This window comes from Arvicanthis niloticus, chromosome 4 (genome assembly GCF_011762505.2).
Source record: "Arvicanthis niloticus isolate mArvNil1 chromosome 4, mArvNil1.pat.X, whole genome shotgun sequence".
Classification (NCBI taxonomy): Eukaryota; Metazoa; Chordata; class Mammalia; order Rodentia; family Muridae; genus Arvicanthis; species Arvicanthis niloticus.
Window position 1 is genome coordinate 68,016,712 of NC_047661.1, and position 26,172 is coordinate 68,042,883.

The 26,172-nt window shown below is 46.0% G+C and overlaps 2 protein-coding genes across 3 annotated transcripts in view; both read left to right on the top strand.

The window, feature by feature from the left end:
- Positions 1–8,217: 8,217 nt before the first annotated feature.
- On the top strand, positions 8,218–15,234 carry Ssr2 (signal sequence receptor subunit 2). Its single transcript, XM_034501473.2, has 6 exons — positions 8,218–8,318; positions 8,517–8,671; positions 9,440–9,538; positions 11,798–11,906; positions 13,356–13,433; positions 14,714–15,234. Exons 2-6 carry the CDS (start codon positions 8,517–8,519, stop codon positions 14,822–14,824), a joined length of 552 nt encoding a protein of 183 aa, XP_034357364.1. The 5' UTR covers positions 8,218–8,318; the 3' UTR covers positions 14,825–15,234.
- A 4,307-nt stretch (positions 15,235–19,541) lies between these two features.
- Positions 19,542–26,172, top strand: part of Arhgef2 (Rho/Rac guanine nucleotide exchange factor 2) — a 50,239-nt gene continuing 43,608 nt past the window's right edge. For both annotated transcript variants that reach the window (XM_076932705.1, XM_034499487.2), the window contains exon 1: positions 19,542–19,681. The gene's annotated coding sequence lies outside the window, so the exon portion shown is untranslated. The remainder of the gene's footprint in view (positions 19,682–26,172) is intronic.

Consider the following 26,172-nt stretch of genomic DNA (forward strand, 5'->3'; position numbering starts at 1 on the left):
TATTGGTGTTTGTTTTCTGAGGGAGGAATCTTGAAGACATAACCAGTGTCTGTCTTGAGTTGGGTTTGGTGTTCTGAGAGGGTGTCACTGAAGACCAAGCTGACCTAGGACTTGCTGCAACACTTTGCTTCAGTGGCCAGGTGATTGTATTGAAGGCTGAGCTGTCACACTTATCTTTTTTGCAATGAAGTTATCTGTAGCTTCTGGTGATGTAAGAAGGAACCACAGAAGGGAGAATGGGAGACTGCTACAGGCGGATCCTCAGTGCAAATTCCAGTGCCAGATTTAAAAAACAAAAACAAACAAAAAAAAAAACAAGAAAAGGTGTGGAAACATGAAGGAGCAGGAAGTCTCGCTTGAAACTCAGCACCTAAAGACCGCCTGTAGCCATACATTTTTTTTGCAGCCTATCTTAATAAAGGTTCAACCTCTCCTAGCCCACCACCCAGCAGAGGTAGTGGAAAAGTTGTTAGGATGTGGGGGAAGTGGTCCTGTTCAGCGGTAGTTCTTTGGGAGCGAGCTCAGTCTTTGTCAGCAGTTCAGTCCTATAGCAAACACCAAATACAAATCAGTGGCTGTAGTCCAGTCCTCTCGGCAGGCAGACACCAGGCATGAACCAGCAGCTGCCCTTCAATCCTGAAGCATCTGCAACCCGGGCCACTGAAGCAGCAAGAAGTTCTTTGTCAAGCTTCTCTCAATGGCAGTGTTACCACAAATGGAGCTCAACCGCTCAACCGAGCTATGTAAGGCAAACCGATACATGTGTGTTGTTAGTGAAGGATAAGGAGGTGTAGCAAGCTGAACCACTGCTCATCTCCCACTTTTGTGGGGTCATATATATGTTCTTTCATCAAGCCTCCTTTCAGGTGTCTGCCATATCCAAACATCCTCTCCCCTGTGTCTGCTTCAGGAAAACATTCATTCACATGTCTGCTTCAGCAAGACATTCTTTCACCTGTGTGCCCCAGCAAAACATCATTTGACATAACTTCCTAAAGAAACTAGAAGTTTGCAGTTCAGCTGCCTTTTTTAAAATATTGCAATTCTTTTTATTTACTGTATGTGTATATGTGCTGTTGAGCACATATGAAAAACTGAGGACAACTTGGGAGTTGGTTCTTTGCTTTAATCATGGTATCCTTGGATACACATAGTATATCCAAGATTGAAACTTGAGTCACGCTGGGCAGTGGTGTGGCGCACGCCTTTAATCCTAGCACTTGGGAGGCAGAGGCAGGCGGATTTCTACAGAGTGAGTTCCAGGATAGTGTAGCCAGGGCTAAACAAAGAAACCCTGTCTCGAAAAACAAAACAAAAAAAAAAAAAGAAAAGAAACTTGAGTCACTAGGCTTGGTGGCAAAACAGCTTTACCTACTGTGCCACCTTTCTGGACCTAAATGCTGCCTTTAACTTGGAAAATTACACCAATTGGGAAATCATCACTGAGAGACTGTGCCTTGTGCCTGAGGACTTTGAAGCTGGCAGCTAAAAGGGAATAGGAGAGCTGAAGAAGCAGGAGTCCACAGGTAGCACTTACACTAGGTGAGTTGAGAGTTAGCTAGCTGCGGTCTGCAGCGTGCCAACCCATTCAGGGAGCCCTTACCCTGAGCTTAGACTGAGAGGCCAGCACTAGTGTCTGCTCGGTAAACCTAAGCAAAGTTCTGTAAGAAGCAGCCGCCGACATCCTAGACCTGGGAATTGTTACAATAGGTGGAGCATGGTGGAGTGTGCCTGAAGAGCCCCAGACTCGGGAGACCCTTCCTCAAGTCTCAGGAAATCATGACTACCCAAAGATCACAAGAAACCATACCTGGATGCAATCAGCAGAGGCTTTATTAGGGAAGTTAGTTGGCCGACCAAGGTCAAACCACGAGCTCTCTCAAGAGCAGAGTTTGACCTTGAGTGGCAGGCTAAGGGGTCTTTTATAGCACGGGGTGGGGAAAGGAAGGCATTTTCACGAGGTTACACATGATTGGTTGTTTTACAAATTTTGAACATAGCACTGGGAAGACCAAGGGAGGGAGGGGTAACCAAGAACAGTGGAACATTTCAGAGGAATCTAGCCCAAATGATCCAGAGTCATGTGACAATCACTCTGCACACTCATTCTTCTCAAAAATGTGGTTTTACCATGTCATGTTACTGCCCTACCCTGTCATTTACCAACTATTTATTGACTATTTCTCACTTGTTTCAACCTAGAGCCACAGCCCTGTCATCGTGTTTCACCACCTGAATGACTTTCAGCCAGTTCCTGAAACTGGCCTGGCTTGCTTCAGAGAAAAATTTCCATGTCCCTAAAAGAACTTAAAAAGCATCTATATATGTATATATTCTATAAAAATGATTTTTATAATTTTTCATTCTTCATGACTAGAATCCTAGCACTCCAGAAGCTGAGATAAGGCTAGGGCAAGGTAAAACCCACTTTCCAGATAAGGGAAGAAGGGATTGGAGACATGAGGCCCTAAGTTTAATTCTGGGTGCTGGAGGGAGAGGAACTGGGGTTTTTGGAGAAATGATTGGTTGGAGACTGGGGGAGGTAGACTGGCCAGAGCATCTTTCAGGGTATAAAATAAGGAAGTAGTTTAAAACCAGCAGCTTAGGGCTCAGCCATTAAGAGCACAGGCTGCTCTTCTACCGCTAGATTCAGTTCCTAGGACCCACACGGCAGCTCAGCCATCTGTAACTTCAGTCCCAGAGGATCCTAAACTCTCTTCCGGCCTCTTCAGGTACTGCACATGTGTGGTACACAGACAGACATAGGCAAATACATACACATTAAAAAAAAAAATCACCCAACAACATCCCAGCAATGAGGAGGCAGAGACAGGAGGCTCTGAGTTCAAGGCTCCTCTGGTCTATGTAGTATGTTTCAGGACATCCATTCAAGGATACATAGTGAGACCCTGTGTCAAAAAATAAAATGAAAACAACAGAATTACACGGTGATGTCATCCAGTTAGGATTTGGATAAAAAGACCCAACTGAAACAGCTCCCAAATGTCGATGCCAGAACAGCGTGAACACCAAAACAGCAGTTTTGCTATAGCCGGTAAGTTTGAAGGAGCATTTTTTTTCACATGCCTCAAGAGTTACAAAACTATATACTGGGAAACGAACACATCTCAGTAATAAAGAACAGAAGTAATAGAACTTGATCTCAGGGGTTGAGGGCAAGGCCCTGGGTTCAGTCCTCAGCTCTGAAAAAAAAAAAAAGACAAAAGAACTTGATCTCAATCACTATAAAGTTTTCTAGAACAACACTTTTGGAAATAAACGTACTGCTATTTGCTAGGCGTGGAGGCACATGCTTCAGACACAGCACTTAGTAGGCAGAGGTAGATGGATTTCTGTGAGTTCAAGGCCAGCCTGGTCTACATAGAGAGTTCAAGGGAGGGGTTCGGGATTTAGTTCAGTGGTAGAGTGCTTGCCTAGTAAGTCCTGGGTTCAGTCCTCAGCACTGAAGGAAAAGAAAAAAAAGAGAGAGAGCTCAAGGGAGGCCAGGGCTTCACAGGACAGACTCTAGCTACAAGCAAATAAAAATAGTGGAGGGATTGGAGTGTTGACTCCGTGGTTTAGGGCATTTTTTGTTTTGATTTAATGTGTATGAGTGTTTTCCTGAATGTATATATGGGTGTTGTGTGCATCTTTAATGCCTAAAGAGGCCAGAGGAGAGAACTGGACTCTCTGGAGCTGGAGTTACAGATGGTTGTGAACCGTCACATGGGTGCTAGGAATGGAAGCTGGCTCTCTGGTACTTGTTTGTACTCTTAACCACTGAGCCATTTCTCCAGCTCTTTGCTTGTTCCTCTTGTTGAGGACCTAGGTTTGATTCCAAGTTCCCACATAATGGCTCATAATCATCTGTAACTCCAGTCCCAGAGAACCTTGTACTCTATACTCTATCCTTGGCAGGTACCAGGTATGCATGTGAGGCATATATATACACATACATATACATATATACACACATATATACACACACATATAGTACATACGTGCACACACACACATATATATAGGAGAGAGAGAGAGAAAGCCCAGGCTGGCCATAAACTCACAAACTCACAGAGATCCACTTGCCTCTGCCTCCAGAGATCTGAAATTAAGGAGTGCACCACTATGCCTGGCTAAAATAATCTTTTAAAAGCCTGATGGATTGTGAGCTGGAGAGATGGCTCAATGGTTCAGAGCACTGGTTGCTCTGCCAGAGATCCTGAATTTAATTCCCAGTAACCACATGGTGGCTCACAACCATCTGTAATGGGATCCAATGCCCTCTTCTGTCATGGAAGTGTACATGCAGACAGAGCACTCATATACATACAAAACAAGACAAAAAAACCTTGTGGATTGACAGATGTGGTGATGTGGAAATCTCTGGAATAAGCACTCCAACACCAATGAGAGTGGCGAGAGGACATGGCACTGGGGCCAAAAGCCAGGATTGCTTCTGAATGGCCTTGACTAAGGTCAAGGTCCAGTTTCTAAAAGGCCTTGACTAGGGTTCAGGGTTTTTGTTTTTTTTTTTTTTTTTTTTTTTTTTTTTTGGTTTTTCAAGACAGGGTTTCTCTGTGTAGCCCTGGATGTCCTGGAACTCACTCTGTAGACCAGTCTGGCCTTGAACTCAGAAATCCACCTGCCTCTGCCTCCCAAGTGCTGGGATTAAAGGCATGAGCCACCACTGCCCAGCAGGATTCATTTTCTATTGTTGTTTTCATACTCTAAGCTGCAAGGTGGGGCAAGCAAACATATACTGGCAGTCAGCTTTTGCTTTTTAAAGACACAGTGACCAATAAGCTTTTGTGGTCATGTTTATTGTTAAGGACAATGACCCATTCTGGTTTAGTTACACACACACACACACACACACACACACACACACGTTAACATTTGTCTTGGGACCCTTTGCAGGTTTGCAGGTTGTTCTCTTCCTGGGAAAGCTGTCTGACTATACACAGTATAGGCAGTGCTTTGAGTCGATCACTAAGTCAGTCAACACATCAGTGCCTAGTAACTGCTCTTTTTTACCCTTTTCTCCCTCAGCATTGCACCCATTTTCCACAAAGACCAATGAATAACCAGACTATCTTTCTCAACAAGAACTGTCATGGGGGAACCTCTGTCATACAGAGCCAGGCCATCGGAGTATCATCCCCACCCCTCCCCTTCCCCAGCCCCATGCTCATCTCATCACTGGGGTTCCCACAAGGCCCCTTATTCCTACAATACATGGTTCCCACTGGCGACTGAACACCTGGGAGTTTGGGAACCCCTGGCTCCTTGGCCTCAGCCTGCCTTGTCACCCGGGCTGAGGCCCGTAATTTAGGCTGCATTCTGGCACCCCAGCACCCCAATGGCAGTGAGGATGGGATGTAGCCTAGTACCCTCCTATTTAGTTTGCCCACTCGCGGTATTCCCATATTCCAGCAACGAAACAGAACACGGACCCACACGTATACCCAGGAGATTGAATGCAGCCTGTGCCACATCAAAAAATGCTTTTGCCTTTTGGTTTTGTTTTTTGAGACAGGGTTTCTCTGTGAAGCCTGGAACTATCCTAGAACTCTTTGTAGAGTATGCTGATCTTATTGGACCCAAAGATCCAAAACCGGGGGACAAGCTCTCTCAGAAACACTCACGGGCAGGGGATTCGTTGCAAAAACATGAGGCTTAATGATAATGATAACCAGTGCACTGGGGTTCCCTTGCTCACAGGCAAGAGAAACCCCAAGCCAAAGCTGGGAGCAGTTTTTATACAGAGTTCATGAGGGCAACCACAAAGGCTGACCATCCCAGGTCCTGTCTCTAGGTGACTGAGACTCGAATATTATTTTTATGACAATGAGTGTCTTTTCATTTTACCACCTCCCATCCTGAGTCCCTCTCCTGGAATGTGTCTCTGTGCTCTGGACCTTCCTCACCCGCAGGTGGGTTCCCTCCCCTGTGGTCTGAGGAATGTTAATCAGCCCTTCCCTTCTTCCTCTGAATGTTAACCCAGCAAGTGTCCTCTGACTAAGGAACATGCTCCTTCCAGAATGTGTCCTGGGACAGTGGGATTTTTCAATTTTAAGTTTGGACTGAGACCTGAAATCCTACAGTCTCAAACTCAGAAATCCACCTGCCTCTGCCTCCCGAGTGCTGGGATTAAAGTCATGCGCTACCACTGCCCGTCTATGATTTTTTTTTTTTAAGATTTGTTTACTTATTTTATGTGTATGGGTAGACTGTGGCTGACACATCAGAAGAGGACAAAAGATGAAAACATTCCTTTTCTGAATTTGGAGGCAGCTGTTTTGTGGGGTTTCCAGACAGTGCATGCAGTATATTTGGTTTGTCAGGTCCAAAGGTCCAACTCCAGTTCCCCAAATTCCCAAAGGCAGCTTTAATCTCCAGAATGAGTTTAACCTGGACTATAAGGGGATTCCTCTGGAACTTGTGAAACTGGTTCCCAGCAGCCAGAAGGAACCATTTCCTCTACCTCTGGTGGAGGGACATATGACCTGTGGTGTCTATCAGCATATCAGCTCATGCTGGCATTTGGATTCCCTCAGGATAGCATCACGTGTACTGGTTACACATTTCAAAACCCTGCTAACATCCTAGCCCTTCCTAACCTCCGTCCTTACCCTAAGCTCCCTCCAGGTTATAGCCTTCCTCCCCTCAGCTACTCATCCTTCTTACAACCCAACTATGTTCACTCTTATCTCTGGTTAGTTTCCCTTCTCCCACAGATAACCCTGGCCATGTCCAGTCTGTTGGCCATGTTCAGTTTATTTCTTTCTCTTTCTGCTCTAGACTTTTCTGGATACCGCTAGATATTTTCTCTCTTTTATTTATAATAAAATATAAAAGACCTTCTCCTTAATCACACCATAAAGCGGTCATGTCAATGGTTTTTTACTCCCCACCCATCACTGCATACAGTTTAGGTAGCTGTATGCCAGAAAAAAGTTTGGGTACTCGGGAGGCAGAAGCAGGTGGATCTTTGTGTGTTTGAAGCCAGCCTGGTCTCCAGAGGGAGTTTCAGACAGCCAGGGCTACAGAGAAAAACCCTGTCTTGAAAAACCAAAAATAAAAAGCTTGGGTCTTCAAAGAAAAAGATCACCATTCCAACACTGAAGTGTCTGGACAGGGCACACTTTATTCTGGTTTTTGTTTGTTTGTCTGGTTGGTTGGTTGGTTGGTTGGTTGGTTTGGTTTGGTTTGTATTTTTGAGAGATATGGCTTCACCCTTTACTCGTGATCAAGAGAATAAGCCTGAAAGAGTGAGCACATAGAAGCAGGACTTACAATTGGTTTTTCTCCTAACTCAGGTGTCTTTTCTGACCTCCTTGAGCACATGGTGCACGTATGTATGTGCAGGCAAAATACTTACACACATAATAAAGTAATCTAAAAAATTAAATAGTTGTAAGAAGTCAATCAAACCAGGCAGTGGTGGCACATGCCTTTAACCCCAGCTTCACTTAGGAGGCAGAAGCCAAGGGATCTCTTGTGAGTTCTAGGCCAGTCTCAAGAGAAAGAAAGAGGAAAGAAAGAAAAGAAGCAAAGAAGCATAGGGCATCCCAGGAGAGCCAGGTGCAGTGCGAGAATGTTCTCTCACCACTTCCCCCAGCACCTAGAGCAGTGCCAGAGCACAAAGGAGGCACGCAGTAAACACATACTGGATGTAAGAGTACCACAGAAGGGATGTGGAAGAATTCCTCTGCATATGTGCTATATGCATGTATACGTATTCATGTATTTCTGCTAGAGGTCAGAGAACTTGCCGGTGTCCTATTAAATGGGTCCAGGGATTCAAACTCAGGTGGGCAGGCATGGTAGCAAGTGCCTTTGCCTGGCAAGGGGTTCCTCTGGCCCTGTTTCGTAGATGTCTGAAGTCTCTATAAAGTGCTAATTGCATAAGGCAGCGACCAGCCAGCTTGAAAATCTAAGAATTCAAGGAAAGGCTGTATCAGCTACTGCGGCTTTAAAACAAAGTCAGAATCTCTTTGAGCTTTAAAATTGTGCCTATAAAGTTTATTTCATTTTAGTTTACTTAAATAGAGGATTTTTTTCCCCCCATGGGGGATGATGTAGTAAAGAGAAGAGATTGGAGGACACACAGAAAAGAGTCAAGGACTTTGGGTAACTCACTCCTTTGGGGTAGCAGCGGCCACAAAGGGGAAGGTGGGGCTTGTTCCAGAACTACAACATCCACAAGGTACTGGAAGGGACATCAGAGTTTCCGGCCAGATCCGTTTCCGGTCTTTTGGAGGCTGACGTTATTTTCCGGTTGTCTGTGGCCCGGGGTGGCGTTTGGGGTACTCACGGTGAGTCTGGGAGTCGCGGGAGCGCTGGGGGTCCCCGTGACCGGCAGCGTGGTGCGCACTGCTGTGGCTTGGGCGGTTTTTTGGGGCCGGCGGCTGCCAACGTGGCGGCGGGGCTAGAGTGTGGCGCTGTACAGGCTGCCTGGTTGGCAGTGTTTTCCATGCTTGGGTCCATTGCTCACATTGCTCTTCTTTTCAAAGATGAGGCTGCTGGTGGTTGCGGTGTTGGCTCTGTTATCTGTCAGTCAAGCAGAAGAAGGAGCCAGGCTTTTGGCCTCCAAATCACTGCTCAACAGATACGCTGTGGAAGGGAGGGACCTGACCCTGCAATATAACATCTACAATGTCGGCTCCAGGTAACGGCCTAGTGTTAGCAGCCCCTTTCTGAAGTCTGAGCTTTCACGTGGACTTAGAGAACATTTGTTGGGGAGTGAATTCTCTTTTGAAGTCTTCCAGCATCGAGCGCAGTGAGTGAGTGAGTGAGAAAATTTATATATATATATATATATATATATATATATATATATATATATATATGCTTATCTTTGTCGGGGCGCTTTTTGAAAGTGAAGGCATCCTTAGGTGAACGACAAGAAACTTGGGATCCCACTTTGGGGTCCTGGAAGTCTTTCAAAGGCAGGAATAAATTTATCTTGTGAAAAAGGAAATGCAGACACAGAATGTTCATCTGTCCTCTTACCTCGGGTGCAGACTCCCAGCTTTCTTCATTCACTGTGGATCACTTGTTTGTTTGTTTGTTGTTTTTCAAGACAGTTTCTTCTTGTAGCCCTGGCTGTCCTAGAATCTGCCCTTAGACCAGACTGGCCTCAAAGTCACAGACAGCGCCTGTTTCTGGCACTGCCTCTTTTCTTGCTGTTCTTTCCTTTTATATTTCTTTCCCATTTTTATCTATCTAGAAATTAGAGCAGGAATAGCTTTGGGCACATTCACTTCTGGATATTTGAATACTTTGGTGTTTCTGAGTAACAGAATCCAGGCCTTATCTGAATTCTTCAGAACAGACCCAAGTTACTGTGGGGGTGTCTTTTGACCAGCAGGTAGATTTTCTGGTTAGCTCTCTTAGTTTTATGTCCCTCACTCTTTTTATTTTCTCTGCTTTCCAGTGCTGCATTAGATGTGGAATTGTCTGACGATTCCTTCCCTCCCGAAGACTTCGGCATTGTCTCTGGTATGCTCAATGTCAAATGGGACCGAATTGCCCCGTATCCTTTTTTTTATAGGTGATGAGGGCTGGAAGGGAGACTTTGCCTGGAAAACAGCAAGGGTGCTGCAAACGGACTGGGAGTGTGGAAAGAGGTGTCAGCTATTGAGTGTGCCTTCCTTCAGGCCATAAGGCTGTCTGTATCTCCCCAAGCTCCATTAGGGAGATACAGACATTGGTTAAGATATCTGTGGCCACAAATGGATATTGAATGTGCTTTGTTTCTTTGCACTGCTAGAGACAGATGTAGGTATTCACACACATTGGGTAAGAGGTGCTTTCAGAACAGATTGATGTCACCATGAAGACTCTGGGTAACATGTTAGCCTCTCCTCTTAGTGAGTGTCTACTTTCTGGTTTGAAAGCTATTATTTTTTATTATTGTTACTATTTTGGTTTTTCAAGACAGGATTTTCCTGCGTAGTCCAGGCTGTCCTGAAACTTGCTGTGTAGACCAGGCTGGCCTCAAACTCAGATCCACCTGCCTCTGTCTCCCAAGCACTAGGATCAAAGGAGTGTGCCACCACTGTACTGTGTCAGTTATTTTTTAACTATTGAATTACATGACTAGTCCTCCCTCCCTGCTTTGTATATTTAAGCATACTTAAATTTTCTGCGTGTGTTTGTGTGTGTGTGTGTCTGTCTGTCTGTCTGTCTGTCTAGGCAAGAAGACATCAGATGTTTTGGAGCTGTGATTACAGAAGGTTCTGTCCTATGTGGATGCTCAGCACCAAACTCCAAAGAGTAGGAAGTGTTCTTAAACCCCCGAGCTGTCTCTCCAGCTACATGTTTACATTTTTCTGATGAGGGTAAATATTCTCTGTGTATCTTTGTTGCCTTTTTTTTTTTTTTTTTTTCCTGTGTACTATATTTTTAAGAACTTCTGTTGTGGACTGGGGTGAATTTTCTGTGGGTAAGAGCACTTGGGTTTTTACAGAAGACACAAGGCTTATTCCCAACACTCTTGGCAGACATCTCACAGCCATCTGTAAGTCCACTCCAAGGACTCCAGGGTCCTTGGCCAACATGCCTAGGCACTAACATCATGTGCACATGCACACAGACCCATGGAACACACACAGAAATGCAAATATAAATAAGTAAAATCTTACCAGGCATGATGGTGCACATCTTTAATCCCAGCACTCTAGATAAAGAACCAGCCTGGTCTGCCAGCCAGCTATACACAGTGAGACCCCGGCTCAAAAAAAGAAAATATGCCAGGCTGGTGGCACATACCTTTAATCCCAGCAATTGGGAGGTAGGCAGATGGATGTCTATGAGTTCAGGCCAGTTTGGTCCACAGATTAAGTTCCAGGACAACCAGGCTTGCACAGGGAAACCTTGTCCCAACACACACACACACACACACACACACACACACACACACACACAGACACAGATAGAGAAAAGAAATAATGAAAGATTTTCTAAGCTGTTTAAAAACGTGTATTGTATTACTTTTCGTGTGTGTGTGTGTGTGTGTGTCTCTACCCCACTCTTTTCTGTTTAGCTCCCGAATAAAGACTTGGTATTTTATTTACAAGCTACTGGCATGGTACTGAGCAGGTTCTGAACTATTCTAACCTGGCTAGGAAAGTAATAACCATATAAATGCCCAATCACTTGCCAGCTGAGTCTTGCTCACCTTCTCTTGCCACGTGTTCATGGTTCATCCTGCCTCATGGGGACATGTCACTAGTCTTCCCCCTTGTGGTCCCTACCTGAGCTCCCCTACTCCATCTCAAGTTCCACCTTCCTCTCTCTCCTCAGTCACAGGCTCTATCTAGCTTTTTATTAGCCAATCAGGGATTTTAGGGAGCATTCTTACAGAACACAGTTTAATACAGTACCCCAAGATCTGGTTGCAGTCTGGACTGGGGCCCCAGAACTCAGCTGAATACACAGCGCACAGGACTGACCCCAATGTGTTTGTGTATCTTTAGAGAGGTGGCTCAGCAGTTCAGAGCACTTGCTGCTCTCTCAGAGGACCCAGGTCTGCTCCCAGCATAATATGTATTATTAGTATATTGTGCCATATGCTAAATTTTGAAGAGTGCATATGGTAGGCATAAACGGGATGGAAAGGTTGTTACTGCTTTGTTTCATTGTGTTTCCACAACAGGGTTTCTGTGTAGTCCTGAGTGTCCTGGAACTCACAGAATCTGCCTGCCCCTGCCTCCTGGGTGCTGGGATTAAATGACTACACCACCACACTAGGCCTCCGTCATCTTTTATTCTTCCTTAACCCTTGGGCCAGTGCTAGCAATGTCTCCCACACAGTGGTCCTGCGTCCTCTCAAAGCTGGCTACTTCAACTTCACTTCTGCCACGATTACTTACCTGGCTCAGGAGGATGGGCCTGTTGTGGTAAGTTGTCCAAACCTAGAGCCGAGTGGGGCTCCAGTTTCCTTAAAATCTCCCTAATTTCTTTTCAAAATGTATGGGTTGTTTTTTGTATGCGATCGTGTGTGTGTGTGTGTGTGTGTGTGTGTGTGTGTGTGTCCACATTTGCATGTTGGATGCCCATAGACGCCAGTAGGCATCTGATCCCTGGCTGTCTCTCCTTAAAACTCTGGCAGAAAAATGTCCACAACAGTTGCTAAGACAGGTTGACTATATCCCTGGAGTGGTCCTAAGGAATTCTGGTTCCAATCGTAAACTTTCAGAACCTGTGGGAGGGAGGCCATAGCTTCTCTTCCCTTCATCCCTTGCTCTCCCTTTAGTCTGGAATGTGTCTGAACAGTCCCTTGCCTCTGCCTTACCAGTGCTGAGGTTACAAGTGTGACCTCATTCAGCTGTGACCACACCATCACTGCACTCAGGTTTTTTTTTTTTTTTTTTTTTTTTTTTTTTTTGGTTTTTCGAGACTCAGCTTTATTTTTAATTAATTAATTAGCTGATTACTTTTTTTTTTTTTTTTTTTAAGCTTAGATTGAGACAGATTTCCCTGTAGCACGTGCTGGCCTTTCTTAAACTCCCAATGTATGAATGAGGCTGGCCTTGAACTCGGGATCTTCCTGCCTCAGTCACCCAAGTGATTACCAGTGTGAGCTACCATGCCCAACAATACTGGTACTCGGGTTAACACACAAAAGTCAAAGGCTCACTCCACCTGAGAATGGAGTTGTTTGCAATGAGCTCCAAACTCTTGTCCCCTCTTTAAAACAAAGGAATGTGGACTGGCCCGGGCCCTCCTCTGGTAATGTACATTTGGGTGGTGCTTTTAACATATTCTGGATACTTCTTAGTACTTCAGCTGAGCCTTGGTCAGCCCTGTGAAGTAGAAAAGGGTGTTTTCTCGTGAGGAATGAGTAAATGATTGTGGAGGAGTTTTGCATTTAGTTGTGTAGCTGTCCTGAGCTGTTTAACAGACACCCACTGTGTGGTGAGCCCCACTATGTGAGATTTCAGCTCCCCTGGCTCCTAAATGCTAAAGGGAATCATCTCTCTAATTTTTAAATTTTTATTTATTTTTGGTATTTTAAGATAGAGTGTCTCTCTGTAGCTCTGGCCATCCTAGAACTTACCCTGTAGATCAGGCTGGATTCCCTAGAACTGGAGTTAGGGGTGGGGGGAGCCATCTCTCTGTCCCTCAGCAGCTTTTGCTTTTTTATTTTCTTTTCCCAATACTGATGATAAAGCCCAGGCCTCATGTGTGCTATGCAGGGACTCTGCCACTTGAGCTACAGCTCTGTCCTCTAAACACGCTTGCCTGTGTGTGTTGGTAACTACCTCTGATGCTTAGACATGGAACAGCCTGTTCTCAAATGAGGTGACTTTGAAGCTTGCCTTAACACCTTTGTTTTTCTTCTCCAGATTGGCTCCACTAGTGCCCCTGGACAAGGAGGAATCCTCGCTCAGCGGGAGTTTGACAGGAGATTCTCCCCCCATTTCGTAAGCATGTCTAGCATTGTCTCCTCCTCCCGTGGAACACTGATGCGTTTGTTCTTGCTTCCCCCCCCAAAGATTATTTTCTATGTATATGAGTATATGAGTACACCGTAGCTGTCTACAAACACACCAGAAGAGGCATCAGACCCCATTACAGATGGTTGTGAGCCACCATGTGGTTGCTGGGAATTGAACTCAGGACCTCTGGCAGAGCAGTCTGTGCTCTTAACCTCTTTCCAGCCCTCTTGTCCTATTTTTTTTTTTTTTTTTTTTTGGTTTCAGGGGAGAGAGGCAGGCAGGCAAAGACTCACAGTTTTAGACAGATTCCTGATATAACCATGCCCAGATTTTTGTCAATGAGCTCATAATAGCCAATACCAAAACTCTGGACTTTCCCTCTGCTCAGCCTGTAGAAGAGAGAGTCCTGACTTAGAGTTCTGTCACTTGGAGGCCCTAATAGATTGCGTGAGGGTCACCAGGTTTTGGGATAGTTGAGTGTTGCATACCACCGCGTCCAGCTGGAGCTTGGAGATGGTTTTTCAGAGCTGACTAAACACTGAATGAGGGAATGTATTTCATCCAGACCTCCAAATAAAACATAATCCGTCCTCATCAGATGACCTGGAGGCTGAGGATGTAGCTCGGTTGCTAGAGTGCTTGCCCCAAATGCTCAGCCCTGGGTTCGATCCCAGCACTGCTTGGGAAGTGAAGGCAGGGGCACGAGGAGCTCCTCATCAACCACTTAGTCAGTTTGCAGCCCGCTTGGCTACAGAGACGCAGGAGCAATAAAATTCCCCTGATGGCATAAGGGACTCAGTGAAGCGTTGAAGGGGCAGCGCAGTGGTCAGTCAGGCTTTACACTGCGCCTGGCGGAGCTGTAGTCAGCACCACCTGTCCAGTCTCTGAGTCTGGAGAGGAGTTAGCCAGCCAAAGAGAAGCTGAGGAAGGGCAGGCTTTGAGCAGCTCAGATTGACCCTGGCCTAGTGTGAGCCAGGAATGACAAGTGTTTGATGAGGCTGGAAGGCGAGCAAGGTGAAGTGTGAAGGAGACAGCCCGAGGTCATCCCCCTTCTCAAACACTGTCTAGAATTTGGGTGAGGTGAGGCTTTGGCCGCATACTTGAAAAGGAGACTAGTTGTAGAGAGCCAGTTTGTCTGAAGGGAGAGGCTGGCAAAGTCCTGCTTACATTCTGGGCCCTGCTGCTCCCTTCCCATCGGACCATTCCCTCCTTCCTTTTCTCTCCTACATCTCTACTCAGACTCAAGCCCTTGTTTTCCTCCACAGCTGGACTGGGCAGCCTTTGGGGTCATGACCTTGCCCTCCATTGGCATCCCTCTGCTCCTGTGGTATTCCAGCAAGAGGAAATACGACACTCCCAAACCTAAGAAGAACTGAATGCAGTTTCCTCGGCCCTTCTCTCCCAAGAAACCAGGTGTTTTCTAGACTCCAGAGGGTGTCAAACGTGTTCTCTTGGCCCTTGACCTGTGGCTATTTTGTCCTGAATCTTACCTGGAACTCAAGGCAGGCCTGGAGGTTCAAGAGGGCCCCCTGCTGTCACTGAAGCCATACAGACAGGACCACCTTTAGCCACAGCTTCGGGGCTTGAGGGGCCTACAAGGTGCTGTTGGTATATTATTATCAATGTGAACTCTTGGGGGTCCAGGAGGGGCCCTTTGGACACTGTCTGACACCCCTATCCCCTGGTAGCTCCTCTCAAGAGGGTAGAAGATTATGGGGGCTATACAGGCTCTGCCTGGATTAGGGGCACTTACCAAATGTATTTTCTAATAAAAACAAATACCATACCCATGTGTTTGTCTTGTATAAACAGACAGGTCATTTTTTTTTGTTTTTTTGTTTTTTTGTTTTTTGTTTTTTCGAGACAGGGTTTCTCTGTGTAGTCCTGGCTGTCCTGGAACTCACTCTGTAGACCAGGCTAGCCTTGAACTCAGAAATCCGCCTGCCTCTGCCTCCCGAGTGCTGGGATTAAAGGCGTGCGCCACCACCGCCCGGCCAGACAGGTCATTTTTGAAGCCCAGGTCTTGAAGCTCCAGTTCCAGGGCTAGCCAGTTGGCTTTCTTGGCCTTGGAGTGTGGTCTATTCCCAGAGATGTGCCTGATTCCTTCTGAACCCCTGTGGTTGTCTTTCTGTTCCATTACCACAGAGTCCCTTAAGCCTTCTCTCCATAGCTGGAGATGGTCCTGATCAATTACTGGCCTTTCTAGAAAGTGGTTCTTAGGCCTGTTTCTTTTTTTGTTTTGTTTTGTTGTTTTGTTTTTTCGAGACAGGGTTTCTTTGTGTAGTCCTGGCTGTCCTGGAACTCACTCTGTAGACCAGGCTGGCCTCGAACTCAGAAATCCGCCTGCCTCTGCCTCCCGAGTGCTGGGATTAAAGGCGTGCGCCACCACTAGTCTTAAGTCAGTGGTTCTCAACCTGGGGACTAAAGGACCCTTTCACAGAGGTCAGATATCACATATTTACATTATAATTCATAACAGTGGCAAAATTGCAGTTATGAAGTAGCAATGAAAAATAACCTTATGGTTGGGAGTCACCACAACATAAAGTACTGTATTAAAGGGCCTCAGCATTAGGAAGGTTGAGAACCACTGGTCTTAAGTGGTGGTTTTTAGGAATGGAGAGCTGGGTCAGTGGTTAAGAGCACTAGCTGTTCTGTTGGACTTGGGTTCTGTTCCCAGCATCCACATGGTGGCTCACAACCTCTAACTCTGGTTCCAAGGGGTCCAGTGCTCTCTTGGACTCTGCTAGTACCAGGTACTCAATTGATACACAGACATAGATGCAGGAAAAAAACCTCATATACTTAAGTTTTGTAAAACTAAATAGCATCTCTTTGGGGCTGAAGAGGCAGCTCAGCAGCAAAAGCACATACTGCTCTCGCAGAGGACCCCAAATCAGGAACAAGCATCTATGTCAGGTGGCCTTTAACTCAAGGGATAGTGGATCCAACACCCTGACCTCTGCAGACACCCTCATACACACCTATAAATAAAAGCTATTAAAGGAAATGGCATCTGTTGAGTTTGAATTTATTTTTTTGTTTTGAGATGGGGTCTCTTTATTGCATAGCTCTGGCTGTCTTGAAACTCCCTTCTTGGACCAGGCTGGCCTCAGGCTCACAGAGATCCACCTGCCTCTGCCTCTTGAGTGCTGAGATTAAAGGCCTGAGCCAACATTTTATTTTCAGGCCAGGAAGAAGTGCTGGGTTTCCTGCTACGTTGGATCCTCTAGTAACCAGTGGGAAAAGCAGCTTCGGCTTTTACAGAGTGGAGAAGCCACTGTAAACTGACTCTGTCCAACGCAGGAATGCCGTGGTCTGAGACCGGCCTCCCAGGCAGGAGGGAAACCCAACAAACACTGGCTTTGTTTCTGCTACAAAGTTTCCCCTCCTCGGCTCCCCTGCCTAACCGGTTTAACCTTTCCTTTACCCAGCCCTGGGAGTCTCTGGGTCCCTGAAAGATGAAAAGGACTTGGAGACAACGGGAAGCTCCAAATGGGGTGGCCCTCAGGCAGATCACATCCTTCCTTCAGGCCCTGCAGCTTGGACAACCCAGCACCAGCCAGGTCAGAAAGCAAGAAAGATGACTGCTCTCTTCATCATGTTCCGGTGGGAACCTGGGAATGCTCAGACTGGGACCCTGAGCAGGAGTAAGGGGTGTGTCAAGGGGGGAGTGCACTTGATAGAGAGGAGCTTGTCTACTACTGAACCCTTCCTTTTCAGAGAGGGAAGCCCTGTTTCCCATGTGTGCTTTCTCCTGGAGTTAACAGAGTTAAGTCACCGGAGGAGGGCTCTCCTGCCCACAACAGGATGGACTTGGGCAGGTGACACCAAGCTGTTCTTTTTTGGTGTTCACTCTGGGTGGTCTCTTCTAGAAGGCAGGGGCACTCTCTCTCCTTTTCCTTGCACAGATCATTGTTGTATGAACTATTACTGGTGGGAGAGGAGATGAAACGGGAGCTCACAGATGATAGGCAGTGGATGTCATGGGTACTTTGAAAAGAGGCCAAACTAGATACTTCATCTCTCAAGAAATCAGCTGCCTTGGAGTCAGGAAGGAATTTGAGCCTCCCTTCAGCAGTGGCTGTGGAGAATGTAAGCACTCCTGAACTCTGTAGACAGGCTTAGCTGAAATAGTTGGCTTCAGCAAGGCCCTTGTCACCTTCAGGCAATCAGATAGGATGCCTGCCAACATTGTTCCTTGACACACACACACACACCCCTCTCTCTCATACACACACACACACACACACACACACACACACACACACACACACTGGAGAGTGTGAACCCTGAATCAGGTCGTATGCCTATCTGTGAGAGAAGAACAGTGAGCAACCACCTCATTGCCCTGAAGATTGGGTGCCCAAATGGAGGCTCCACTCTAAAATGATAGATAACCACTTCAAAGCCAGCAGGTGCTAGGTCTCTTCTGCCTTCTGCAGACCAGCCCTCTAGCCCTCCCACAGCATCGTGGCAGCATCCCGGCAGCATCCCGTCTCCACTCAGCTTGGTACCAGAGGGAGCCAGCTGTTTCCATTTCTGCTCCCTTCACATCTAGGCCTTCAGACCTGAAGAAAGTGGGAGTAGGAGGGCTTACCATTCAGGAAGGATAGGTCGGTGGAGAGACAGCAAGTTACTCTCCCTGGAATGCATATCTGGAGCATGGAGAGTAACACTGACCACACAGCAGAGTTCCCATCCCAGCCCCACCCCTAGATGGCCACTCAGTGTTGACCTCTGACAATCCCCGTCTTGGAGTTTGCATCCTCATCCAGATCATGGATTTCCATAGACTCCCCCCAACAAGCATTTCTCCTGTAATCTCAGGAAAAAGCAAATCACTGTCCCTTTCTCATATTTGGTTGGGGCATGTAGGGGAGGATGCATTGTTCCTTCTGGAATCAGCTGCCTTTCCCCTTACCCACAGCAAGGACTTCAGAACAAAGGATATCGGACCATAAGACAATTTGTTTGCTTTATTCAATAGGTCATGAAGGACAACATAAATTGCCTTATCCAAAGATCACCAGCAGATGGCAGTCTAGCGTATTTATTTTTACTTACTGTTTTTGAGACAAGAATCTCAAAACTAGTCTGAACTCACTAGATACTCCAAGTTGGCCTTGTCACAGAGTGCTGTTGTGACCCACAACATACTAAGAGACTGCTACCAATCCACACTTCCCGTTTGCTGCCCCACTTTAAAAACGAGGGATGAAACACTTAGTAACTTGTCCAAGGCACTGTAAATCACTAGTTGTCAGAGACAGCAAACCTCCCAATGAGCCCTTTCCAGTAGCCACAGGATCCTTAAGAGAGGCACGCTCCCTGTTATCTCAGGAAGTCCAAGCTGTGCCAAGCTGCCCTCTGCCCTGGAGGAAGAGGCAAGGGTTGAGTCCACACCCCCTCAGCTGTTACCAAGGAAAGGGTGGAGGAGCTGGTCAAATATCCTGCTGCCTGGTAACCAAAACAAGCCATGCCATGCGTTGGCATGTTGACTGAGTTGCTGGTCACCCTGCTGCTGTCAGAGCTAGGGCCCTCCTCACCTGGAGTTGCCTGTAATCTCTCTTCCTGTGCACTTGCATCACAAGTAAATACAACCTCTCCTCCCACGCACAACTGTAACCTGCCTCTTAAAGGGACCAAAACACAGTTTTTACGCCTAATATGAGAGAGGACAGAGGACCCTGCTGACCTGGGGGAAGTAGGTCTCTAGCTGTGACCCTTGTCCTGGGATGATGTTCCCCTTTCCCCTCCCCAGCTTCCCCCTGTCTCCTGTTAGAGGGAAGCTAAAAGTTCCCTAGTTGTCAGGGTCCTACATCCTCTCCCCTCAGGGGGACCCCAGCCTGGTTTCCCACACCTGTTTCCATGGGAGACTGAGCCCTTGGCTAGCCTTTGTTCAGGGAACACTTAGAGCAGGGCGGTGGCACCAACAGGGTTAAAGGCCTGGCCACAGAACTGTCTAAGGTGTTTGAAGTAGGGTGGGGAAGGGAAGGGCTTAAGCAGTTGAAGAGGCAGCTGGTCAGGATTGGAATGAGTGCCCCCTGGCCCCTATGCAAACTTCTGGACCATGAACAGTTCCTGTAGAGAGACCAAGAGAGAGGTACCCCCACTGAGGTGCCTGGATAGACCTTTAGAGGGGCTGCCTGAAGCAGGACTTGCGCCCATATTGAAGTCACCAGCTGAGGGCAAGAACAGGTTTCTCACCCTCGGGACCTCTCCCAGGTCTGGTGAGTCTCTTCTTCCCTTTCCTGGGTTCTTGCTTGATAATGTACATTTCTCAGGAAGCAGGGATGTCCAGGAGCTCCTCGGCACCCAGGAAGTAGCAAGAGAACTTACAGGTTTCTCACCAACATCTTACTTTCGCTTCCTATTTCTGATTAGGGGGCATTATGTGTGTCTGTATATACACGCTATGCGTTATATACATTATATGTGTTTGTGTGCACATATGTGTATATGTGTGTGCATATGCAAATAGGAAAATAAGTAATCACAATAATGGCCAATGATTAATTAACACAATGTGTGTATCAAATGTTGAAAAATTATATATATACATATATATGTATATATATCTTTAGAATCTTGTAAGGTTAACATACTCAATCCTTATATTAAATACAAAGTTTAAATGTCAATTAAGATGTAAGTTGTAGGACTAGGTTTCAAAGTCAAGTTCATTTGACATTCAGCTCTGTGGTGTTGTCATTAAGAGCAAAAGCAAAACAAAGCCTTGCTATTATGATTATCCTGTGGTGCTGGGACTAGAACCCACACCTCTGTAAACTGCATGAGTGCTCCCTCACTGAACTAGGCTAGTGTTCCACAACTGAACTATAACCCACCTGGGGCTACGTTTCTTTTTCTTTTCTTTTTAAAAAATTCATTTACTTCTATTTCATGTGCACCGTGTTTTGCCTGCATGTATATCTGTGTAAGAGTTTTGAATCATCTGAAGTTGGAGTTAGAGACAGTTGTGAGTTTCCATGTGGGGCTGGGAATTGAACCTTCATCCTCTGAAAAAGCAGCCAGTGCTCTTAACCACTGACTTCTTTCTCCAGCCCCACCCCCACCCCCCGCTTTTTGAAACAGGGTCTCTCTGTTATTTCCACTGTCCTAGAACTCACTATGTAGACCAGGCTGGCTTCAAATTCAGAGAGATTCCTCCAGGGTATTGGGACTAAAGGTGTGCACAATCACGCCCAGCCCCGACAATGTTCCCTACAATCAGGACACCAAGGATGGTCACAGGATCTGGGAACCTGGAGGTACAACTGCCCCAGCTCCTCTTGTGTCTGGAAGTATTTCCTTTATCCCAGGGAGTTAGTTATGAGATATCACAAGCCTTTATAAGATTTTTCTTTTGTAGTTTTGAAAAGGAATTACCAAGGATTATGGTGTAATGACATGACTTTTCCCTTAATTTTTAAGGGTGGGAAAGGATAGACAACCAGATCACATTTTGTTTGAGAACTACCATAATGAAATCTAATTTTCTGTAAGCTAATAAAAATTGTAAGTTCACATTTATGATTTAATAAAGTAACTTTAAAGGGAAAAGAGGGTGGAGGCGTGGCTGTTAAGGGTGCAGTTTTGTCATGAAGCTACGTGCATAAAGCCTAGCGCTTGAGCCCAAGAGCCACAAAACCATCTCAGGACCAGTTGTCTGCTCCTAAAGCCAAGCTTCCGGAGTCTAGACTGTCTCTCTGTCCTCTTAGGGCTTACCCACCCTACCTACTTTAACATTTCCTGGGATCTGCCAGGTTAATTTCCTGTGTCACCCTGGCCAAAGTCTCCTTAGAGGTCCCTCTGAACCTCAGACCTTCTCTTGCCCCACCCTTTTGGCACAGATACCACAGTGCCTGCTGAGAAACTGGCGGAGAGACGAGGATTGGCTGTGTTTGACAGGTCTTTGCTTCCTTATCCTACACCTTGCTGACTGAACTATAGAACCCAGGGCTCCTATAGAGAAGCATACAGTCATGGGGTGGGGGTGGGGGTACAGTGGGAAGGAAAGCAGAATCCTTAAATTCAGTTTGCAAACAAGCAAAGCAAGGCTGAGGATCACCTTTAGAAACAGCAAAATTCCGGACTGGTGTGTGAACCTTTGAGTGTCACAGAGGAGAGGGTGGGGTGGTGTTGAGAGGCCTGCCACTGACTTAGAGGAGGGTGTGGTTGGATTAGGGTCTGGGGACGCTTGACTTACCAGCTTGGAACTTCTGGGATTTCCTAACAGTAAAGGCAATAACTGCTCTGTGGGCCACAACTGCAGGGGAATGCCTGTTCAGACTCACCACAGAATCTGATCTAGGTAAATGGGTTTTGGCCACACAAGCATCTGGCCATCTTTGCATTGATGCAGTATTCTTCTGGGTTCTTGTCTCTGTGCTTCACCCTTAGTGTACGTTACAGTACACAATACTGGTTGCCAGATGAATGGATCTTCTCTACCCTTTCCCCCTCTTCCTCCTCTTATTTTATTTTGTTGAGTGTTGACTGCTTTCAACTGTGACCAGGGTGTGCTGGTACATAGCTGATTGTTTATTTTATATATGTAAATACTCTGTTACTGTCTTTAGTGCACCAGAAGACGGCATAAGATCCCATTACAGATGGTTGTGAGCCACTATGTGGCTGCTGGGAATTGAACTCAGGACCTCTGGAAGAGCAGTCAGTGATGTTTAGCTTCGAGCCATCTCTCCAGCCTCTTCTTTTTCTTTTTGCATTTTGCGTTTTGGGAATTGTACTGTTCTCTTCTCTAGCATTGGCAGGAAAGTGAGAGAAAGAAAGCAATGCAGAACACCAGTACTCAGCCAAGGCAAGCTGACTGGGAAGACAGAATGTTCCTACTATAGATGAGTGGTCCCATGTACAGGGTCAGAAAGGAAATACAGTACTGGGGTCTTCCTGACGCTAAAAGCAGCTCTGTTCTGACCCTGCTTCTTACTGTTGGACTCATGCTTGTCTTAGGGCTTCCGTTGTTGGGATAAAACCATAGCTATAAGCAACCTGGGGAGAAAGGGTTCATCTTACAGTGTACAGTGAATACATCCTGTAGAGAAGACAGGGCAGGAACTGAAGCAAGGCCAAGAGAAAACACAGCTTGCTCTCTGAAGCTTGCTCACTCTGCTTTTCAGCTAGTGGGCTGGACCCACTCAAATTAATCATTAATCAAGAAAATGCCCCACAGGCCAATCAATCTTTAGAGACATTTTCTCAGTTGAGGTTCCTCTGGCTTGTGTCAATTGACAAAAAGTAGCCAGCCAATGGTTTGCCTTTGTATTAGAGAGAGATGTGGAGATACCATGGCACACTTGTGGAGGTCAGTTCTGTCCTGCAATGTGAGTCCTGAGACTAAATTCAGATCCTCTGGCTTGGTGACAGATAGCTCTTCCCTGCTGAGCCGTCTCACAAGCCCTCTTGGTTTACTTTTTATGAGAGAAGAAACGGAGGCTAAATTTTGAACCATTAAAAATTTTCTGTAGAGCCGGATTTTTTCTCCGACTGATCAGATGTATGTGGCCTTGGCTGGCCTCCATTTTTCTATGTAGATAGGTCTGGCCTCAAATTCACACAGATTTACCTACCCACCCTCCTCCCAAGTGCTGGGATTAAAGGCGTGCGCCACCACCGCCTGGCTTTCCTCAGTCTTTATTGCCTGGATTTTCTAGGTTTTCTCCATCATTGTCCCTCCACCATGGAGATTCAGAATCCCAGAGCCAGACACAGGAAACCTTCCAGGCTTCAGGGGCTGGGGAATGTAGCTCAGTGGATACAGTACTGGCCTAGCCTATCAAAACCCCAAATTTTTTTTTTTAAACTATTTATTTATTTATTATATGTAAGTACACTGTCACTGTCCTCAGACACACCAGAAGAGGGCATCAGATCTCATTACAGATGGTTGTGAGCCACCATGTGGTTGCTGGGATTTGAACTCATGACCTCTGGAAGAGCAGTCAGTGCTCTTAACCACTGAGCCATCTCACCAGCCCAAAACCCCAAATTTCAATCTCCAGCACCACATACACCAGGCATGACACACAGCTGCTTACCTGCAGTTCCGACTCGCAGGAGGCATACAAGTTCAAAATCATCTTCAGACCAGTCTGAGGCCAGTCAAGGCCACATAGGGAGACCTTGTCTCAAACAAACAAACAAACAAACAAACAAACAAACAAATTGGTTTCTGAAGAATTTACTGTAATCCTTGCTGGTGGTAGCTATCAGTAGGCCCTCTCCTGGGACTGTCAGCTAGCAGAACCAGGGCCTGCCTGACAATACTTTATTCAGATTTTTAAGTTTTTATTTGTTTTTGCTTTGTTTTTGTTTTTTAGGCAGGGTCTCACTTCATAGTCCTGCCTGTCCTGGAACTCACAGAGATCTGCCTGCCTCTGGGTCCTAAGTGCTGGGATTAAAGGCAAGCACCACCAGACCTACCCAGCATTTATTTATTTATTTATTTATTTATTTATTTATTTATTAGCATGTGTATGGATGTTTTGTCTGCATATCCATACGTGAGCCACTTGCACCTGAGCCTTGTGCCTGAGATGTTCAGAAGAGAGTGTCATATCCCCTGGAATTAGAGTTGTAAATGGTTGAGAGCCACAGTGTGGGTCCTGGGGATGGGTTCTCGGCAGTGAGGTCTACCCACTGAGCCAACCTCCTTGGCCCTGATTGTTTGGTTCTGAAGTCGGGTGGGAGGTGAGCAACTTCACTTGCTCTCTTCAGGAGCTTGTGTTCTGGTTTCAGAAAGCAATACAGGCTCCACAGTGTGATGGGTCAGCTTTGCAATCCCACCACCTCCAGTCAACTGCTTATGTGACTTTCAGGAAGCCACTGATGCTCTGGGATGCTGACAAATCCCGGGGTGAAAGAGAGAGGAAAATGTCTGGTCGCTGGACACCCCCAAGTTGACTTCATCTGTGGGCTCTGGGTGATGTTTAGGAAGTGGATATGTTGGGGTTATCAGTGTCTCCTCCCCAAAACCATTGCGGAATGCTTGATTGGTATATAGCAGATCTTAAAGCTTTTTCTATGAGGAAACACACAAAAAAATATTTTAGGCTTGTGAGCCATATGGTCTCTGTCATAACAATCAACTTTGCTGACAATATGCAAATGAGTGAGCATGTTAAAAACCTTTGAGTATTGAAATTTAAATTTTATGAAAAAAATGTATATAGTCCTATACATACCACAGTAGTCTCAAACTCACTGTAGCTGACCCTGAATTTTTGTGCATGCATGTGTGTGTGTACATATGCATTCCTGTGTGTATGTCTATATATGTGTGTATGGAGGCCAGAGGTCAACCCAAATGTTGTTCCTCAGGATCTGTCCACTTTTTATTTTTGTTGCTTGTTTTTAAAATGTTTTTGAGGTTTTATTTATTCTTATTTTGTGTGTATGAGTGCTTTTCCTGAATATATGCCAATGTACCATGTACATAACTGGTGCCTGCAGAGGCCTAAAGAGGGTATCAGACCTCCTGGAACTAGAGTTACAAACAGTTGTGAACTAGAAAGAGAACTAGATCCTTTGCAAGAGCAGTGAATTCTCTTAGATACCGAGTTAGCTCTGCAGCCCGTCTGTCTGTCTTTTGGAGATATTCATCACTGCAGTAGCCCAGGCTGACCAGGAGCTAGTGGCAGTCTTCTCCTCTTAGCCTGCCAAGTGCTGGGGATACAAGCACATACAAGGCCCAACTTCAATGTCTTCTTTTCAATTTTTTTTCAACAATTTAAAAAAGATGAGGTGGGCCTGAGGGCAGCTGGGGCCGGGCTGCAGCGTTTAGAACACTTGCGGATCCTGCACAGGTTCAGGTTTCACCTCACACAGTAGTTTGCATCCACCTACAATTCAAGTTTCATGGACTCCAGTACTCTCTTCTGGCCTCCAGACTCACTACACGTGTGGCACATCCATATATGCAGGCGAAAGTCATATGAGCAAAATAGAAATAAGTAAATATTTCTTTAAAAGACGAGGAGCAGTGGGGTACCCCCCCCACAAGGTCTCACTGCCAAGCCTAGTGACCTGAGCTCCCACATGGTGGAAGAGAATCAGTCCCAAAACCACAAGAGTCCTCTGACCTCCACATGTGTACTGTGTCACGCACCCCCTTGCATGGTCTCTTCCCCTCTCATACGGACATAGACACAAAATCATCAAAATACAATTTAAAAATAAAGACAGGGCCACTGAGATCACTTAGTAGGAGTGGAGGCACTTGCTGCAAAGCCAACATGTGGGTTCAGTCCCCACGACCCACAAGACAGGAGGGGAGAAACAATTCCTGCGAGCTGTCCTCTGACCTCTACGTGTGCTCCATGGCACATGTGTGCACACACATACAGAAATAAATGTTAAAAATAAAAAAGGCTAGCAAGATGGCTTTATGGGTAAAGGCACCTGATAAACAAGCCTGGAGACTTGACCGCTGGGGACCCATGGAAAGGTGGGAGAGAGAACTGACTCAACAGTGTGCCCTTCTGACTCCACACCTCCCAAAATAATAATGATGATGATGATGATGATGATGATGATGATGATGAAGAAGAAGAAATAAATAAAAATAAGCCAGGAGAAACTAGAGAGGTGGTTCACAACCATCTAGAACTTCAGTCTCATGGGATCTCATGTGATCTTTTGGTGTACAGATGTACATGCTGACAAAACATCATTTACATATGATACATTTTTTTAAAAAGGT